At 44.8% G+C, this 21,185-nt stretch overlaps 1 protein-coding gene across 3 annotated transcripts in view; it reads left to right on the forward strand.

The window, feature by feature from the left end:
* LY86 (lymphocyte antigen 86) overlaps nt 1-21,185 on the forward strand; it is a 57,865-nt gene that overhangs the window by 16,552 nt on the left and 20,128 nt on the right. For 2 of the 3 annotated variants that reach the window (XR_012923209.1, XM_012737726.3), the window contains exons 2-3: nt 9,447-9,533; nt 10,806-10,934. Coding sequence is in view for 2 of the 3 variants with exons in the window: in XM_012737726.3 (XP_012593180.1) it covers nt 9,447-9,533; nt 10,806-10,934 (216 nt within the window). In the remaining variant the exon portion in view is untranslated. Of the gene's footprint in view, nt 1-9,446; nt 9,534-10,805; nt 10,935-12,882; nt 13,026-21,185 lie in introns of those variants that run through there. The other variant, XM_012737727.3, reaches the window with a different exon arrangement.

A 21,185-nucleotide genomic window follows, 5' to 3' on the forward strand; every position in this document is an offset into this window, starting at 1 on the left:
CACATAAATTATCAAAGGACAGCACAGAGGAGACTCTTTATGGTGACAGAACGTATCTGTATCTTGATCGTGATGGTGTCTACACGCAATAAAATTGCACAGAACTACATACACACTCACGCGAGTGCATGTGAAAACAGGTAACATCTGAATAGTGCCTATAGAGTAGTGCACCAATATCAATGTCTTGGTTCTGATATTCAGTTTGTAAGATGTTACTGTGAGAGGAAATGGACAAAGGGTACACAGGACATCTCTGCACTCTTTGTGCAGCTCCCTGTGTCTGTCATTATTTCAAATTAAAAAGGCCCAGCCTCCGGCACGTGAGCCTAAGGCTCCGCACCCCCCTCTGCCTGCACCGTGCCATGCAGGCCCCAGAGCCCGGAGTCTCGACTGCACTGCCTGGTCCCGAGGGCATCTGAGAAGCCTGTCACAAAAAGAAAGCAGGAAGCCTAAAATAACGCCCAGTTCTCCTTTTATAGGGGAGGAAATGGAAGCTCAGTGGGGAAAGGTGATTGTTAGCTGACACCCTCATTTAACCGCTGAGTCCAGGGGTAGTTCCCCAACTGAGGAACACGCGGCGACAGAGTACCCTGACATGGTTAGCCTAGAAGGCAAAGTGAGACAGGGCTGGGGTTTTATTTTTGTGTATATGTGTGTGGGGTGTATGTGCCTGTGTTTGTATATGCATTAAAGGGTTGTAAAGAATAAACTGGTTTTGATGTCAAGCTATGGCTATCAATGGTACAGCAATTCAGTTCCATGTGATGGGGCAGATGCTTAGCAAAGTCAATAAAAGGGTGATAATGTCTGAACTTAGCTTCAAGGTGAGAGCCGGTGATGATGGTAGAAACTTTTCCTAACCCCAACAGCCGCAGAAACTGGTGTTTTACCAAGGTTGGTACCCTCTTTGTAAATATACAGGAAAAAGGCAGAAATCTACCTTTCTGGTACCATTTTAAGTGACAGAGGAAAGGAAATTTTCTGGCTTTTCCAAGATCCATCCGGAGGTGACTGTAGGGCCCCTAAGGCCTGTGCATGTCCAAGAAAACACCACTACCTCTGACCTCTAGTCTTTCAAAGGAAGAACCTGAACTGACTGCATTTATATGATTTAAGGCGAAAAACACAAAGCACAACTGGCTTGATTTCACAACAACTTTTGTTGGCAAATATGAAGTTCCCAGAAGTTACAGTCTTTAGGATTCAGAGTTTTCATACATGTTGTTCTCTCTGCCCTGAGGTTGGTAGGAAAGAGCCTAGATAGGCCCACACTCTGGAGACAGACGGTCTGGGCTCATACTCCAGCCCTTCACTAGATTTGTGACCTGCACAATCTCCTTAAACCCTCTTTGCCTCAGTTTCCTCTACTCTAATAATAGCATCCAGTTGTGAGGATTTGAGCTGATACATACATATAGTGCTTAGAACAGCACCTGCTTGTGACAAGAGCTATGAATGCGACCACTACTGTCACACCCACCTGGGTCCCCAGGGCTTCCCAGGTGGAGTGCGGGCACCCTCCCCACACGAGGCTCTGTCCTCTTCTCTGGACCCCCACCTCAAACCTCCTCGTGCCCAGGAGGGTGTTGGGCAGAGAGTTGATGCTCAGGAAATGAAATAGAAAAACTCGCTCTTAGCCGTTGCAGGAATCACATCTAGACAGAGCCCTGCCTTTCTAGAAGGAATTCTTGATGGCCACTCGGGCAGCCGCTGAGGCCCCATGTGGGGGTTCCAACCCGTCAACAGGGAGATGATGGGGTGTTGGGCTGCTTCTGTGGAGACAGCAGTCAGAGAGATGAAAAGAGAGGCAGGGACGGGCTAGGGATGTGACAGCTGGCCATAGAATGCGTGGGGGAAAAGCGCCGTGTCCCCGAAACCTTCTAAGTGTCCATCAGCTACGTAAAACCTGTGAAACGGTTTGTGAGGGGATTTCTTGGGAAACAGAGGCAGGGGTTAAACTTTGGGCCTGCAGTGACGCCAGGTCTGCCCAGGAGCCCCCCTGTAGGATCGTACACCCAGAGAATTAGCAAAAAACTTGCTGTGGCTTTTAGTAGTGGCTCTCAAGCAAGGCAGGTGGTCGGCTCACCTGGGGGCGTTTGAAACCCTCCATGCCAAGCAGCCTGGACATGTTCTGTCCGGCCGTGGAGCCGGGGCTCCGCTCCGGCATTTCCCAGCGCTCTCCCAGGACCCCGACGCGCAGCCCCGTCTGGGGACGGGTGGCAAAGAGCGTCCCAGTCACGGGATTACGCTCAGGCTGTTACACCACACGGGCTGGGAGGCCCCGGCCGACATGGAGGTTCTGTCTCAGAAATGTCTGTTAAGCTTAACTGACGTAATTTAAATCTAGAGTGCTCTCACATAATTTCTACAAGACAATTTTAAAAGGAAATTGGTTTTGTTTTCTACAGCTACAATAAGAATAGTCAATATTGCCCCTTTAACAGAATCCACCATTTTTTTGCCCAACTATCGAGTGTCTAACGTGTGCCTAGCACCGGCCAAGGCACTTTATAGACATTAGTTTTCTTAACTCACACACAGAACTTCCGATGCTTTGTCCTCTGTCCCACCCCAGCGTCCTCTGGGTTAAGAGTCCCGCGACCCGGCAACCCCAGCTCAGGAGCTGAGCAAAGCCGGAGCTCGGTAGGTCTCGTCCCTTCCTGCACACAACCTGAGTCCTAAGGGAAGCGGGGCCCGGCACATGTGCTTGGACTCGTGTTTCCTCCACCGAAATCTCTCCTCTTTCTTTGCGTTAGTCTGATGTGAGGCGACAGCCACACGACAACCAGAGAGCAGGACTCAGAGCCCTGGAGGCTGAGTGCCGGCACGCGAGGAAGCCACTTCGCTGCCTTAGATCTGAGCCTCTTCCTTACCACGCAGGCCCTTAGCACCGTCTGCCCTGGCCACGAGAAAGACAGCTGGGAGAATCGGTGATCCAAATACATCGAGCACCTCCTGGTAGATCTGGTTCACACGCAGCTCTATCCCTGAGCAAAGACTGGCTGTCAGATGGTGCCTCCCAGCCGGTTTGACAATCCCTACTCACTTGTCTGTCACAGTCCACAACATCGAATGCCAGGGGACCCTTAGCCTTTTCTTTTAACCATTCTCAGCTCATGACTTCAGAAGCAAACGGGAATTCCTTGTCAGCATTTTCAGCACGGAAAGCAAAGCCCCAGAGATCATCACACACACTTGTCAAGCAAACCACCCTGTACATCATGGTCTTGTTCTCATCCCCTGCCAAGAGACGGACAGGTTTGTAGGAAATGCAGAAATGAAATGTGACAGGGGTACCCTACTTGTATCTTGGTGTCACCAAACGGTGCCACAGCTCCCGCTGTTCCTGAGCCAAGCACCCTCCCCTGGAAGAGGTCCCCTGACATGAGAGGCAGTCGGCAGTGGAGGGACACGCGCTGGGGCTGACCTTCCACTGTAAGAGCAGAGCAGGCTGCCATCCAATTCCATGTCCCACAGGGACTGGCTCCAGGTTGGTAACAGAAGGCTAGACAATTACCAACACCAAGCCCAGGAGGCAAGTTCCCCTGATGCTTCTAGACTTAGGGGAGCCCTGGTGATTTGGTCGCTCCTTAACCCATGCAGGGCTCTGGGTGAGCTGGCCCTGGCCCATTCGATGTTGTGGACTGTGACAGACAAGTGAGTAGGGATTGTCAAACCGGCTGGGAGGCACCATCTGACAGCCAGTCTTTGCTCAGGGATAGAGCTGCGTGTGAACCAAATCTACCAGGAGGTGCTCGATGTATTTGGATCACCGATTCTCCCAGCTGTCTTTCCCGTGGCCAGGGAAGACGGTGCTAAGGGCCTGCGTGGTAAGGAAGAGGCTCAGATCTAAGGCAGCGAAGTGGCTTCCTCGCGTGCTGGCCCGAGTGGCCATCAAGAATTTCTTCTAGAAAGGCAAAGCCCTAGCAAAGCCCTGCTCTCCACTTGGCCTCCCAGCACCTAGCCCAGCGTCTGCGGCGTATCAGACAGTTGATAAGTATTGTCGTAAGAAGGAGTAGTGTCGCCGTCACTGTCACTAAGACTGTGTTGAATATGAAGAGAGCGCAGGCCAGGTAGCATGGAGTGAGTCCATGAGAGAGAAGACTCTAACCTATTGGCTTGCGTTGACTGTAAATGAGAGGTTTAGAGTACACATGTGTCTTCACTGAACGCTATCAGAATTAGATGATGGCCGTATTATAACCCAGATGAGGGCAGAAGCATTTTCTGATTTGTCTTTGTATCCACAAGGCCGCATCCTCTCCCAACGGCAGGTCATACGCAGTAAAATGAATGAGACACTAAGCGGCTCTTCCCACTCCCAAGCCCCTGGGAGGCGCTCTCTCCTGTCCACAGGTTCTGGTTTCCTCCCACCCTTGTGTTGAGGTCCTGTGGTAGGTGACACCGTGGCATCCTCTCTGTAACACGCAATGAAACTGCGCGCTCAGTCCGCACTGTTGATCTGCTCCTAAGATGCAAAAGATCAAGCATAACAGCCTCAGATGGGTCATTATTTCCTTGAGACATCTGGCAAGGTAGTTTGGGCAAGTGCTTATCTTTATTGCCATTTATCTCTTATTGTCTCCAAATTTTTCATGTCACCATACAAAGGTCATCTGCCCCTGTGCTGATGGAAACCAAACCCAGGCCACTCTGGGAGAGTGGGATCCAGGGGCCAAAGGGCCGTGCAGGGGTCCTGCCCCTTTTCCCTCAATAAAAAGGCTGTTATTAATTAATTCTGCGGGGAGGTGGGGACGGGCACCCAAAGCCTCTCCAACCTCCTGGGAAAATATAATCATTTCAAAATATAAAGTTTGGAAGGGCACTTAAAACCTGTTTTATCTTTTTGCAACTTCTTGTGAAAATATTGTTTCGAAATATAAAGTTTTTAGAAAACCATAAGCAAAGCTATAGTCTATGGAAAATGGGACTAGCCACGGGAGAGTTGTCCCAACACACCTCACTCCTCCCCCAGCAGGCTCCTCCCCTGGACAGCTGCTTGGGTCTAGCCCTGCCTGAGAGAACACGGGCCACTAATCGAGCGCAGGCGCAGAAATGGCTTTGGAGCTGAGATTTGTCAAGCCCCTGAGCACCATGAGCCTGGTTTGTTCATCCAACTCTATTCTACTCTGTGAATGTGCAAGAAAACCTTTCTAGAAGGAATTTGATTGTTGCCACCCTTAGTATGCAAAGCAGATGCTGCTGGCTGCTTTCCGGGTGCGCTCTGCCTCCCCCGGGAGTGACACTCAGCTGGCGCGGAGACACCGTGTGCCAGGGCCCACTCGCCCGGGCGGCAGCGTGGGCACGCTGGGCTCACACGCTCCAGTACCACCACCACCTCCGGGGCTGAAGCCACAGACGTCCACAGGACAGAAAGGGGGTGACACAGGCCAAGGAAGAAATATTTACAGTGAACAGATCTTCTACTTCATGATGAAGCCTTTACTTCTTTCCTCAGCTCACACACCAGCACACAAGGAAGTGTCTGGAGGAAACCTTTGTCTCTGCTCGTGAAGCCTCAGAACAGAAACTCTCATTAACGTCCTGATTTGATTGTTTCAGACGATCCAAAGTCCGATGGTCTGATTAATATGTCTTGACAGTTACCTGAGCCGGGGCTGCAGGGGAAATCTCCCTGCTCCCACCCAACCTGTCACTTCTCCTTCCCTATAAGGAGAACAACTTAAGAAATGCAGCCCACTGTCTTTTATTTTGGTTGGTGATTCCCAGGCATGTGCAGTGTAAGTAAAGCCTGGTAATTAACAAGGTAATTCTTCAAAGCGGTGGATCTGTCCCAAGGGTGAGCTCGTCCCCCAAGGGAACTCCGGCCATGTCTGGAGACGTTTTTGGTGGGGAGTGGGGGTGCCAAGAGGGCAGGGGCCGGGGGTGCTACGAAACATCTTTCGGTGCACAGGACGGCCCCCACGACAAAGGATTATCTGAAACAAAATATCAATAGTGATGAGGTTGAGAAACCTTGCTTTTAGGTTCTCAGCCAATTTACTACAAATAACCTCAATTATTCATTCAGCAAACAATTACTGGGAACCTAGAGTAATCTTAAGATAGTACATACAGCCCTGGCAGTGGGGAGCCTGCCTTTGTAGCATCTTATAGAAGAATAACAGAGGCATACAAACAAATTGCTGTAATATACAGCATGCTAGAGCCTGAGTGGAAATACAAATAAATACAGAGGAGGATATGAATTTGTGCGGATGAGAATGGGGGAGGGGGAGAAACTGATGTCACTTTTCCCAAGAGGACCACAAACTGCATGTTTACACTCAAAGACATCCCTCTCGCATACAAATTTGAAATAACTGCTAGGAAAGCTCACTAAACCCATACGTACTTTTTAAGCAATCTGTCTTTCTGCTTCTTTATATATACACCCTCAGGGAAAACCAACCTACTGCTTTCTTTGCAACTTTGTTCCTTATTAAGATTATTTTCCTAACAATGATATTTTTCCAGTGCCAGGGAAATGCTTTATTTCCTTCTCTTGCCCTTGGTTGATTCTTTTTATTCATGTCTTTAAAATATTTATAAACATACAGTATTATTCTGTAGCTGCTAATTAACTAAGCAATACATACTTAGCTTATTTTGTTTTGTCTCAGATAGCAACTTAAATTTATTCACAATTTTGGGAATGCACCTGCTTAAATATATGCTCATTGGCCTCTGTCTTTTTCCATACTGAGTGCCAAGTCCCTTCCCACTGAAAGTCCTGGCTCACCAACCCCTTATGGCCCCCTCTTGTTGTTCTTGAATGTACCTAGGTACTGCTGAATTAGCTGAAGTTTCGCAGCTTCTTCCCTGGTTAGAAACTATTGTCTCCATACTCCTTGCTCCTATTTTCCAAGCTGAAAGGAGCCCTGATATAGCACAAAGATGCTTAGGGAAGAGTCCAATGAGCATAACAAAAAAAGCCTTTTCCTCTTGGGAAAAATTAGTGACGAGACCAAAGGGGTTCTGATCAAACAAAATTGCACCCCTGTGAGATTTGCAAGGCTGAAATTGCCTAGTGGTCATTTCCATGGCATGTACTATAGACAACAACAAATCTCCCAGGTCAGCTGTGTGGAGGGTAAAACTGTCTGGAGCACTACCATTGGCAAGTGTAAGCTCATAGCTAAGCTGAAATGGAAATCAGTTATGAAATAGGACTACCAGGTGCCATATGCCTGCACACAAGATATTCTGGGCAATCTTACAAATCAAATAATTAACATATGTATTTAAGGTTCTACTCTGTGAGTATCACTGCGCAATACCAGGCAGCAAATTGTTTGTTTTTAATTATGACTTTGACTCTTGACTCTGATTCTTTCTACTGTGGGGATCTGGATAAGTTAATACCAACCTCTCTGAATCTATATTTTTACATAAGGGAAATAAGGAAAATCATACTTATCTCCCGGAATTGTTGTCTATTCTAGCACCCTGAGTCCTATCAGGAAAACAGAGACCATATCAGTTATTTTAACAGGGAGAATTTAATGTAGGGAATTCATTGGAGAACCAAGCGCAAAGAAAGAACAGCAAAGGAGTAGCTGCCACCTTGAGGGCTGGGAAAGCAAAGTGCAGAGGTTGGGGTGATTAGAATCTAGATGCTTGGAAGAAGGACGCTGTGGAGGTGAGGAATGTGTAGCAGCAGTTACCCAGGTGCTGTTATTGCAGCAGCTCAGGACCCACAGAGCTGAGCCTCAGCTGAATCTGGGAAAGTGCAGAAAGGAGTTGGATGCTAGAACTAACTGCCACTGCCAGGGTGATGGGCCATCATCAGTGACACTCCCAGCAAGTATGCAAGAAGGAGCAAAGTCCCTCCTCTGCTCCAGACTCCATCTCCCTCTGGTACCTTGACCGACAGATGGCAAGAGAGAAACGTGATTGCAGAGTGCCCCAGCTTCCAAAGCAGAGAACGGAAGACCGATTTGGAGCTGAGCAACAGCTTAATACTCGGCATATTCACTCATGCATTGTGCACTTTTACGGAGTGCTTTCCGCGTGGCAGATTGTGAGGCTCTGTGCTAAGGCTGCAAAGTCTGGAGAACTCAGTGGACACTCATAAAGTACTCGTCTCAGTGGCTAGTACAGGGTAGACCCCCCATTAAATGTAGTTGGCTTGTCTCAGGCCCAGTGGGAAACACAAAGGGAAAGGAAATGGAAAATAAAACAAACAAACAAAACAAAATAAGAAACCAGCCCTGGCCTTAAGGAATCTCACATTTAGATTAAGTGTCGAGGGATAAACTACAGAACAAAGTACAAAGTAATGCATGTGTGTACACGTTAAAAAGAATCTCAGGGATACTAGATTTGGGTTTGTTGTTGTCGTTTTTGTTGAGATAGAATCTCTCTCTGTCACCCCAGCTAATGTGCAGTGGTGTCATCGTAGCTCACAGCAACCTCAAACTCTTGGGCTTAAGCGATCCTCCTGCCTCAGCCTCCCAAGCAGCTGGGACTACAGGCATGCACCACCTCACTCAGCTAATGTTTTCTATTTTTAGTAGAGATGGGGTCTCTCTCTTGCTTAGGCTGGTCTCAAACTCCTGACCTCTGGTGATCCTTTCATTAGGCATACAGTTTTAAGAATTCAAAGAAGCAAAAGAATATTTGGGGGGCTATCAGGAAGGCATTCACAAACCAGAGGGGAGAGAGCAAGTCCTGAGTGTTTAGACAATGGCCAAAGGACTAAGACCGTTTCAAATGGAAGAAAGCCCATGATCAAATAAAACCTGGTGGGAATTTGCTGGGCCTGCATGGAGGACAGATTTGTGATGGGGACTATGGAAGGTGGGGCCAGAAGAACATGCCTGGACTTTAGTCTGAGGCATAGATGAGCCCTTGGAGCCTTTTGAATGAGCAGAAATTATGTGAAAAAAAAAATATTGTCGTAGCAGCCCCTATCATATGTAACACAATGCCTTGCATATAGTGTAATAGTTGGAAAAAATATTACATTGAATAGGATGAGATGGGATAGGATGAAATGGAATTACAAAGGCAGGTCTTAATTTGTAAATCTATGTATATCTCCCTCTATTTTCATTATAATAATAAATGTTTCATGAAATGTGTTGGGCAACCAATGAGAAATTTTAAGTCCAAAAGTTCAAAAACTAAAAGAATTCAAGCAATGATAAAAACTTTAAATGATAAAAACATTAACAAGAAAGATATCACCCAAGCAGCAAGACACAGTGCTCGTTTCGTGGGTGGGGGCCGTGGTGTCAGAGGGAACCTGACATTGACCTTGAAGAGACTGGGGGAAGCTGCTGAAAACGTCATGGACTTATTTTCAAAAAAGCACTGGGCAATGTTTTTGAATGAAGTCAGTGATTCGTGTAAAGCAATTAGTATGGTACAAATTTTGAATGTGAGTCTGTAGAATATACAACGTACTCACAATTAATCTCTTGTTTTCTTCTTGGCAGATCCATTACAGGATTTTGGCCTTTCTATGGACCAGTGTTCCAAACAATTAAAATCAAATCTCAACATTAGATTTGGAATTATTCTGAGTAAGTAAAAACGATTAGCATGAAATAAAACATTGCATAGCCTCTTCCGACTTAACACAACCAGTGACTCATATTAACTATAGTCACTGGCTAAACCACTGTTCCTCCTCTACGCTCTGGAATTAACTCTATTTCCATTTTAATTTTCAAATCTCCCTCTGGATAATAGCCAGGTAGGGTAGAACTCTCACTTAATGCTGTACTTTTGTACTGAAAAGACTCTAGGCACTCATTTGGACAATATAAGCACCTGGAATTAGTATACCCAGCAAAAAAAAAAAGGAAAATATTTTGAGACTAAATATTGATGTCTACTCAGGAGAGAGCTTTTGCTTAGTTATCTCAGCAACAAACAAATCTACTGCCAGCAGCATGGTTTGTCATCTGTGTTATATCATATCCCAAAATAATGTAAGTTCCTAAACCTTTGCACAGGCAAAGAGGAAACATAATATCATCTTCCCGCCCCCAATGAATGAGCTAGAGCACTTTCTGACTATTTAATTTTTATATGATTGTGCCATTTCAGTTAGCCAATATATTTGCTACAGCTACCAGAGTATCTCCTTTTCTAAAACAGTTTTACCAAAACCAGAGCTGAGAGATTTAATAGACTCTACATGTGGGATCATTTCAGAGAAATGGAGGAAACATTCCCAGAGATCAAGAACTCCGGTGCCTCTTTGTATTTCTAGAATCTTGCACAATATCTGGACTTTATCTGCAGCTCAAGAAATGCTTTGGGGAGAGAAAGAGAGAAAAGAGGAATAGAAGGAGGAGTAGGTGGAACATAAAGGGGAGGAAGGGAGAAAAAGGCAGAGAGAGTTGAAAGTCACCCCCACAGAGCCCCTGAAGCGTCCTGCGTAACCATGGTGCGCTGTCTGCCTGGCAACAACAGCAGGAGCCTGTAGACTCGACCACACACCAACCCTGTCATGGGGGATAAATAATACCACGGAGCTGAGAAGCTCGAGAAGTCAGAAATGCATTAAGGGGCCAAGGCACTGGGGTAGGGGCGCACAGCAGATTAACTGCCCTGCCCCCAACAGGTAGAGCTTGAGAAAAGACCACCTTCCATGCCCGAGATTATCATTACGATCCCCTGTAGCGTTGCCTGGGTGCTGTCTTACCAAGAAGAGAAGAAAGCCGTTCTCCAGACAGAGCAGACTAAAAGAAACGAAAGGTCTTTAGCTCACACTGTTAAAACCTCGGATTCCTCGCTACGCAGCGGAGCACACAGTGACAGCAACGCTGTGCTTCTCTTTCCTTCAGGAGAGGACATCAAAGAGCTGTTTCTCGACATAGCTCTCACCGCTAAAGGATCGTCGATTTTGAATTACTCCTACCCCATCTGCGAGGAGGATCAGCCCAAGTTTTCCTTCTGTGGAAGAAGGAAAGGAGGTAAGCTGGCCGGCTCGCTGCTCGCAGAGGCCCCGGGGTGGCCGAGAGCTGGCGCTAGCCCCGGCCTTTGGACAAGCTTACCCTCACCGACCAGCACCTGCCCAATAAAAATAACGGTCAGGCCTGTCCTGTACGGGCCTACCTTACAGGGATGTTGTGAAAATCAAAATAAAATGCTGTGTATGAGACGTTTTACAAACAGAAAATGGATAATGGGAGTAGTGGTGCCTTATCAGAAGCAGCCAGCAGCAGAAAGCACCAAGAGCTTCCGAAAATCCATTGAAGTTCAAGGTGTTTCCAGCTTTCCCCTCAACAGCCTCTTTCGTGGCAGGGTCTCTTAAATATAGCAATGCACTTTGAAAAAGAAAATAAAACGAAACCCACTAAATGTCACGGCCTTTCCCATTTGGGTCACTGACGGATACAGGCATCAGGTAGCTAGACTCAAAGCAGAGAAGCAGAAAAGCCATAGCATTAGCTCCCTTTTCACTAACTCCCTACGGCTGGCTGCCGCATGTCCCCCAAGAGGGCAGGAGCCCCCCACCCCCACCCCACCTCCCTCTCCACCTTGTCCTCACCCACCGGCTTACTCAAGGCCCTGGGATGCCCCTGTGTGTAGTTAAAGCCTGTTAATTGAAGCCCGTTCTGCGACTGTCCTTGCCCAGGAGTCCCCTCCTGGCTGCTCCCTCCTTCCTGTGTCCATTGGCGGGGACAGTGTACCCCCAACCTCACACCCCAGCCCCACAGCCCAGGGACATCTGTATCTATTTCCTCACTCAAGGAAGCTAGAATTCTAAATAGTGAAGTTCTTTGTGAAATGACCCAATTATCCTTTTTAAATGAAAGATCTAGAAGAAATTGGTATCCTCTTCCCACACCAAGGGAGGCAGACAAAAGAAAACAGGGAATTTAAAGGAGGGTAAACCAGGGGGAAACCCCTAACTTTGCTGTAATCTGTAGATGACAGGCTGAAATCCGCCCTCCCCTCCCCTCTCCTCCCCTCTCCTCCCCTCTCCTTCCCTCCCCTCCCCTCTCCTCCCCTCCCCTCCCCTCTGCTCCCCAAGGGCGCGGCACATCACTGTACTAGAGCACTTGCCATGGCGGACTGTCACGGTTCATTCCCACCCGCCGTCCTCCCCCAGCTGTGAGCTTCTTGAGCGTGGCATTCGCACCACCTTTCGTCTTCTCATTTCCAGTATTTTGAATGTGTCTGGTACACGGAGAGCACCAAACACACACACACACACATACACACACATACACACACACACACAGCAAAACAGCAAATGATATGGAGCATTTGTACCAGGCTCTGTTCCAAGTCATTCCCTTCCCACCCCAACCCTTCGAATGGGCACTGTTAATACTCCAACTTTATAAATGCAGAAACTGGGGACAGAGTTTTACAAACTTGCACAAAGTCACAGAGTCGGTGTGGGGGACATGGCTTGCGAGGGATCCGGGTCGGCTGGCTCCAATCTTAGCTTCTAATGAATGAATAAAGAAAGGAACTAGAAATGTATGGATGTGTCTTTTGGCCAGGAGTTTATTTTAAATTATCATTTAAGAACTCATTGTTTCAAATAGGGACTTTTTTTCCCTCCTGGCTAACCTGCCATAGAAAGATTAGACAGTGTTCCTCTCCCAACTTACTGGGAAGCTTTCTGGTTAACCAGGTGCATTCATGCATGTCCCCAGCATGGTGAGCTCGTCCTTAGTCAGTCCCCACTAATCTCCTACCTGCCCTCGGCTGGGCCAACCCCAAACCCCTCATCCAGTCAGCCCTTACTCCCTTCCTTCCTTCCTTCCTTCCTTCCTTCCTTCCTTCCTTCCTTCCTTCCTTCCTTCCTTCCTCCCTCCCTCCCTCCCTCCCATGGTGACTAAGTCCCCCTCTGTGCCAATGCTTTGGGGAGCCTGAAGATGAACCAGTAATGGTTTTTGCCTTCAGGGACATTGTGGTTGGCCGGCAGAAATGAGAGACCCACAGCACAATTATCCCAAGTGTTCATGCACGTGCATTAAAGAGTCACAAGCACCAAGTCACCTCAACAGAGTCATCTCCAACAGGTTTAACCTATTGGAACAAGGACCACCTGGGAAATTAAATAAAGAATTACTTTCCTGTTTGCCTTAAAGTTATTTGGAGCCTGTTACAGTGTTTTAAGCATTCTTTTCATATACATGTATGTGTATGATTTAAACATCGCTTAAGAACACTGGTGGTCTGTATGCATTCTGATATAGAACGTTTTGGAGGAACTCAAAGCATCTTGACCTGATAATGAAATAATAACCACCCAAGAAAGGCTAACAGTTTCAGACGTTGTCACCTGTAGCCAGCATCTACAGTTCTATCTCAAGCCTTTTTCTTATCTTTCTAATTTTTCCCCAAAATAAGTGTTCTTGAGCCCCAATGTGGAAACAGGTACCCTTGGAGGTACTGCCAGTGTGGCAAGAAAGAGCAGATCCTGGGCCAAGTCTTCCGTGACATGGCTTCCCAGCTGGTTCCGGGTCTCATCCTCGCTGCTGCCAGCGTGAATGCAGATCTCAGAATGCCACGCCCCTCCCAAGAGACTTCAAGGCTCCCTCTTCTGTAGAAAAAGTCCAAGGTCTTTAACGACCAAAGTTCATCATAAATTTGACGCCAGCCTGCTTCCGCTCGGCCTCTTGCTCCGTTCCCCTATACACAGCTTTGGCAACCGCCTCAACGAATGGTTTGCCGCTTTCTCACCGCAGCCTGCATTCGAACACACGCGAAGTTGTTCAGACTGTCCCCTTAGCCTCTGTGGCCCACTCCGCATCTGTCTTTCCTTCGCACCTAACTCAAGCATCCCCTTGGCTCGGACGCCTTCCTCCAACCACAGCCAAATGCAGCGCCTCCTGTGGTGCTCCGGGGCATCGCGCTCCCGCTTCCTTGTTAGCCCTTGTCTCAGTGGGAGGTGAATTCTATAGTTAGGGGTGTGTGTCTCCCCCATTAAACTTTCAGCTCCTCAAAGGCAGAAATGTTTCTTGCTCAGATCCAACTCTGCAGACATGGCAAAGAGAGCTGGTACAGGGTAAAGACTATAAATACTGGTTTTACTGAATATGCATGTGGATGTATAATGGATTGAATGCAAGTACACCAGTCCAGCTCAAAGGTGACTAATGATGCTTATGCATGGCACAAAGACACAAGGTGCATTGAATCACAGCAGACAGTAAATTTTTTTGGTCTTCCAAGTTTAAGGAAACCTTTCTATTTTTGCCTCTGAGTAGAGTTTTAATAGAATTAATAAAACAGAAGAGATATTATTTGAGGTGTCCAATTCAGTTTAGCAGCTCAAAAGGCTGATGTTTACCTTATTTGAATTCTGGGTGGCTCTGCAGCCATTTATTTGCTTTATTGCAGTGGGGAAGATGACTGCATAGGCAGGCTGAGAAACTAGCATTGGAGAATTGCCAGGAAACTTCATACAATATAAAACGATCAGAAAAGTGATATACAAATGCTGCATGAACAAGTAATTATGCAAATTATATAAGCCAGAGAAACTCAAATCTTAAATTCAGAGGCTTCTTGGGTTATTAATTTTTTTTTAACCCACCCACAAACCTACTGCAGGAATGACTCTATTCCAAAGATGTGATTAATACTAAGACCAGAAGGGGAAAAATGGCAACAGGGAGAACTGAAGTCATTCCAAACCCAAGCACAAGCTGCTGTTGACACAGTTAGCATGAAAAGGAGTCTCTCTGGGGTTTGCAGGTCCTTCTTAGCAGAGCAGTGAGAAAACTTGGTGTCCACTGTGGGCGACGCATTGTGGTGTCATAATGTTGCAGCTGAGTTGTTTGGAATCATTTTTGCACCATTACTACGCATTTCTCTGCAAACTGCATCTCACTGGCTGTCATCCAAGCCAGATTAAACTGCAAAATGGGTCAGGCTTTGTGAGACTGTAGGTACAAAGTGTTGTCTCCTTTTATTCCACATCCTCCTCAGCTAGCGCTAAGGCAAGAAGCACATTGGATTCAAAGGCCAAGAGTCACTCTTTTAGTACCATCATTTATGGTGTGATTAGCAATTTGAGAGAAACAGCCTAAATGGCTAATTATAAGGTATTGGTTAATTTAGGTCATTATTGGACCAAAGGTACCATATGCTGTGATTTTAAAATAATGTTGTAGATTATTATGTGAAAATATACTCATAAGAACATTAAATGACAAAGAAGAATGCTATAGGCCAGGCACAGTGGCTCACACCTATAATCTTAGCACTTTGGGAGGCTGAGGTGGGAGGATCACTTGAAGCCAGAAGTTCAAGACCAGCCTGGGCAACATAGCAAGATCCCATCCCTACAAAAAATAAGAAAAATGCACCAGATGTGGTGCTGAGTGCCTGTAGTCCCAGCTACCAGAGAGGCTGAAGTAGGAGAACTGTTTGAGGCCAGGCATTCGAGGCTGCCAGGAGCTGTGACGGCACCACTGCACCGTAACCTGGGCAACAGAGGGAGAACTCATCTCTAAAAGAAAGAAGCAGCAGTACGTTATAAAAGAGTACTGCCCACTGGATCCTGTTTTTGTTAAAATGTGTGCAAGAGTGCACATCTCAGGAAGAACACACACTTAGGTGCTTACCTCTAAATGCTGAGACTGCAGATCTTTTTTTAATTTTATATTTGAAGAACAAACATTTATTATATCATGGTTTCTGCCAGTCGGGGATTTGGGTGGTTTTGTGTGATTTTGTGCATAGTTCAGGGTCTCTCATGAGGTTGTGGTCAAGATGTTTGCCACCATCATCTGAAGGCTTGACTGGGGTGGAGGATCCTCTTCCAGGATGCTGTGGGAAGTTCCTCTCCACATGGACCTCTCCATAGGCTGCCGTGTGTCCTCAAAACCTGGCAGCTGGCTCCCTCCAGAGTTAGTCACCCAAAAGGGAAGAAGAGCAAGGTAGAGCCATGATGTCTTTTTTTTTAGTGTATTATGGGGGTACAAGTGTTAAGGTTACGTATATTGCTCATGCCCCCCTCCCCCTTTGAGTCAGAGGCTTAAGTGTGACCATCCCCCAAACGTTGCACATCTTACTCATTGTGTTTGTATATACCCATCCCCCCCCACCTGCCCGACACCTGATAAATGTTATTCCTATATGTCCACTGAGGTGTTGATCCAATTTGCTGGTGGGTACATGTGGTGCTTGTTTTTCCATTCTTGAGATACTTCACTTAGTAGAATGGGTTCCAGCTCTATCCAGGAAAATATAAGAGGTGCTATATCACCATTGTTTCTTAAAGCTGAGTAGTACTCCATGGAATACATATGACGCATTTTATTAATCCACTCATGAATTGATGGGCACTTGGGTTGTTTCCACAGCTTTGCAATTGTGAATTGTGCTGCTATAAACATTCGAGTGCAGGTGTCTGTTTGTAGAATGTCATTTGATCTTTTGGGTAGCTGCCCAGTAGTGGAATTGCTGGATCAAATGGTAGATTTACTTATATCGCTTTAAGGTATCTCCATATTGCTTTCCACAGAGGTTGAACTAGTTTGCAGTCCCACCAGCAGTGTAGGAGTGTTCCTATCTCTCTGCATCCAAGCCAACATTTATTGTTTGGGGACTTTTTGATAAAGGCCATTCTCACTGGAGATAAATGATATCTCATTGTGGTTTTGATTTGCATTTCCCTGATGATTAGAGATGTTGAACATTTTTTTATTATGTTTGTTAGCCATTATTCTGTGTTCTTTTGAGAAGTTTCTGTTCATGTCCTTTGCCCATTTTTTGATAGGGTTGTTTGATTTTTTTCTTGCTGATTTTCCTGAGTTCTAAATAGATTCTAGTTATCAGCCCTTTATCAGATGTGTAGCTTGCGAAAATTTTCTCCCATTCTGTGGGTTGTCTGTTTGCTCTCTTGACAGTTTTTTTGGCTGTGCAGAAGCTTTTATATTTGATCAGGTCCCATTTATTTATTTTTGTTGCTGCTGTGATTGCCTTTGGGGTCTTCTTCATAAATTCTTTGCCTAGGCCAATGTCTAGAAGAGTATTTCCAATGTTTTCCTCTAAAATTCTAATAGTTTCACACCTAAGGTTCAAGTCTGTTACTCAGCGTCAGTTGATTTTTGTGAGAGGTAAAAGGTGTGGGTCCTGTTTCAGTCTTCTGCATGTGACTATCCAGTTTTCCCAGCACCATTTATTGAATAAGGATTCTTTTCCCCAGTGTATGTTTTTGTCTGCTTTGTCAAAGATGAGTTGGCTATATGAGGATGGTTTTATATGTGGGTTCTCTGTTCTGTTCCACTGGTCAATGTCCCTGTTCTTGCGCCAGTCCCAAGCTTTTTTGATTACTATAGCTTTGTAGTATAGTTTGAAATCTGATAAATTGATAGCTCCTATTTTGTTTTTATTGCCTAGGATTGATTTTGCTATACGGGGTCTTCTCTGGTTCCATACAAAGCATAAAACTATTTTTTCCATATCTGTGAAAAATGTTGATGGTATTTTAATAGGGATGGCATTGACTCTGTAGGTCACTTTGGGTAGTATACACATTTTAACAATGTTGATTCTGCCAACTCATGTGCATGGTATATTCTTCCATCTGTTTATGTGCTTTGCTATTTCCTTCTTCAGTGGTTCATAGTTCTCCCTGTAGAGGTCTTTTACCTACTTAGTTAAATATATTCCAAAGTACTTTATTCTCTTTGTTGCTATTTTTCAGGGAATTGAATCTTTGATTTGCTTCTCACTTACACTGTTATTGGTGTATATGAATGCCTCTGATTTCTGTGTGTTGATTTTGTATCCTGAGACTTTAACCAAATTCATTTATCAGTTCAAGGAGTCTCTTGGTTGAATCCTTGGGGTATTCTAGGTATAATATCATGTCATCAGCAAAGAGTGAGAGTTTGATCTCTTCTGTTCCCATTTGGATGCCCTTACTTCTGCTCTCTTGTCTGATTGCTGTAGCAAGGACTTCCAGCACTATGTTGAATATAAGTGGAGATAGTGGGCAACCTTGTCTTTCTTGTTCCAGTACTAAGTGGGAATGCTTTCAATTTTTCCCCATTCAGTATGATATTGGCTGTGGGTTTATCATATATATATATATATATATATATATATATATATATATATATATGGCTTGTATCATTTTTAGGTAAGCCTCGTCTACGCCTATTTTGTTAAGCATTCTTATCAAAAAAGGGTGTTGAATTTTGTCAAATGCTTTTTCTGCATCTATTGAGAGGATCATATGGTCTTCATTTTTGTTTCTGTTTATATGGTGAATTATATTTATAGTTTTGTGTATGTTGAACCATCCCTGCATCTCTGGGATGAAGCCCACTTGGTTGTGATGGATTGTTTTCTCGACAAGCACCTGGATTTGATTGGCTAGGATTTTGTTGAGAATTTTTGCATCTATATTCATAAGGGATATTTGTCTATAGTTTTCTTTTTTTGTTGCATCCTTTCCTGGTTTTGGTATCAGGGTTATGTTCGCTTCATAAAATGTGTTGGGGAAGATTCCATCCTTCTCAATGTTGTGGATAATTTTTGCAGGATAGGCACCAGTTCTTCTTTGTAGGTGTGGTAAAATTTGGGTGTGAAACCATCTGGTCCAGGACTTTTCTTTTTGGGAAGGTTTTTTTATTGCCATTTCAATTTCATTAGTTGATATTGGTCTGTTTAGGAATTCTATTTCTTCCTGGTTGAGCCTAGGGAGGCTGTGTGTTTCTAAGAAATTGTCCATTTCCTCCACATTTTCCAGTTTGTGTGCTAGAGGTTTTTGTAGTATTCATAAATTACATCTTGTATCTCCAGGGCATGAGTTGTAATTTCTCCTTTATTGTTCCTGATGGAGCTTATTTGAGATTTTTCTTTTCTACTTTTCGTTAGTCTAGCCAAAGGTGTGCCAATTTAGTTTATTTTTTCAAAGAACCAACTTTTTGTTTTATTAATCTTCTGTATAGTTTCCCTGTTGTCAATTTCATTTAGTTCTGATTTGATCTTAATGATTTCACTTCTTCTCCTGGGTTTGGGGTTGGTCTGTTCTTCTTTTTCCAGCTCTTTGAGACAATTCATTAGGTTGTCTATTTGTCCTCTTTTTGACTTTTGGATATAGACATTTATGGAAATAAACTTTCCTCTCAGGACTTCTTTAGCTGTGTCCCACAGGTTTTGGTAACTTGTGTCTCCTTTGTCATTTAGTTCAAAGAATCTTTTTATTTCCATCTTAATTACCTCATTTATGAAGTGATCATTCAGCAAAAGGTTGTTTAATTTCCATGACTGTGTTAAAATGAGAACTCCTGTTAGGATCAATTTCTACATTTATTCCATTGTGGTCTGAAAAGATACATGGTATAATTTCTATTTTTTTAAAATTGTTTGAGACGTGCTTTGTGTCCTAGGATATGGTCAATCTTAGAGAATGACCCATGAGCTGATAAGAAGAACGTATATCCAGTGGTTTGGGGGTAGAATGTCCTGTAAATGTCATCCAGGCCCATTTGTTCTGGAGTTCTGTTTAAGTCCATTATTTCTTTGTTGATTTTCTGTTTGGAGGATCTTTCCTGTGCTGTCAGTGGGGTGTTAAAGTCTCTGACTATTATGGTGTTGTTGTTTATCCATCTGTTTAGATCAAGTAGAGTTTGATTTATGAATCTGGGTGCACCAAGGTTGGGTGCATATATATTTAGAAGTGTTATGTCTTCTTGTTGAACTGTACCCTTCACCATTATACTGACCTTCTTTGTCTTTTATTACTTTTGTTAATTTAAAAACTAAGTTATCTATAATCAGCACTGCCATGCCAGCTATCTTTTGGTTTCTGTTTGCTTGAAATATTGTTCTCCACCCCTTTACCTTTAGTCTAGCTGTATCCTTGCAGGTTAGATGTGTTTCCTGAAGGCAGCAGATATTTGGCTTGTGGTTTTTTTTTAATCCATTCGGCCAGCCTATGTCTCTTGAGTTCAAGCCATTCACATTTATTGAGATAACTGATAGGTGGGGCAGATTTGTGTTCATTTTGTTGGGTTGAACTTTGTTGCTTTTTCTTGTCTCTTGAGCCATTGTGGTATCTGGGCTTTAGCTTTGAGTAGATTTACATTCGTGAGTGTTTATTGTGCTGATCCGTGGGTAACACTGTTTTGAGTACTTCTTGAAGGGCTGATCTCATCTTGGTGAATTCCCTCAGTCTTTGCTTATCTGAGAATGTCTTGATTTCTCCTTCATATACAAAACTTAATTTTGCAGGAAATAAGATTCTAGGCTGGGCATTGTTCTGTTTCAGAAGAGTGAGAATGGGGTCCCAGTCTCTCCTTGCTTGTAAAGTTTCAGTAGAGAAGTCTGGTATTATTATGATTGGCTTTCTTTGTATGTTACTTGCTTCCTTTGTCTTAGAACCCTTAGAAGAGCCTCTGTTATTTTGGTCAGTCTGATGACTGCATGTTGTGACATGTTCCTGTTTGCATTGAATCTCCCAGGGGTCCTTTGAGCTTCTTAAACTTGTATCTAGAGATTTTTAGCAAGGCCTGGGAAATTTTCCTTTATTATATCTTCAAATCACTTGTCCAACCCTTGAGTGTTTTCTTCTTCCCCTTCTGGTAACCCTATGACCTTCACATTAGGTTTCTTCACATAATCCCACATCTCTAGTAGGCTTTGCTCTTTTCTCTTGTTTCTCTGCTCTATCTCTGTGACTGATTTATTTAATTGGAAGGTGTTATATTCAATCTCTGAGATTCTTTCTTCTTTTTGGTCTACCCTGTTCTTGAGAGCCCCCTTTGCCAGAGCTGTGGGCTCACTGACAGGGAGACAAAACTGGTCCCTGTTTCACTGTCTACTCGCTAATGCTCCCTCAGTAGGTCTCTCTCCTCTGGTAGCACCAAGCCAAATAGATTCACCTGCTTTAGTTGATCTCAATCCTTTCAATCTGGCTCCATAGGCTGGAAACCAATTTTTAAGACTAAATTGGGATTTGCTGAATGTCTTTAAGGACCACACGCCTTCCTCCTAACGGGAGAAGCTGTAGCCGACTCCCTGGATGCTCACGAACAGTAACGCTGACAGAAACCTGAGTAGTTAGGCAGCCTTGGCCTGGTGCACAGCCACTGGCACACCCTTCCCCGCGGCTCTCAATCTGGGTTGCACATTAGTCATACCTGTGCTGTCCTATGCAGGGACCACAAGCCAGCGGTGGCTACTGAGCCCCTGAAATGTAGACGGTCTGAATTGAGATGTGCTTTAAGCATAAAATACAG

This window comes from Microcebus murinus, chromosome 15 (assembly GCF_040939455.1).
Source record: "Microcebus murinus isolate Inina chromosome 15, M.murinus_Inina_mat1.0, whole genome shotgun sequence".
Lineage (NCBI taxonomy): Eukaryota > Metazoa > Chordata > Mammalia > Primates > Cheirogaleidae > Microcebus > Microcebus murinus.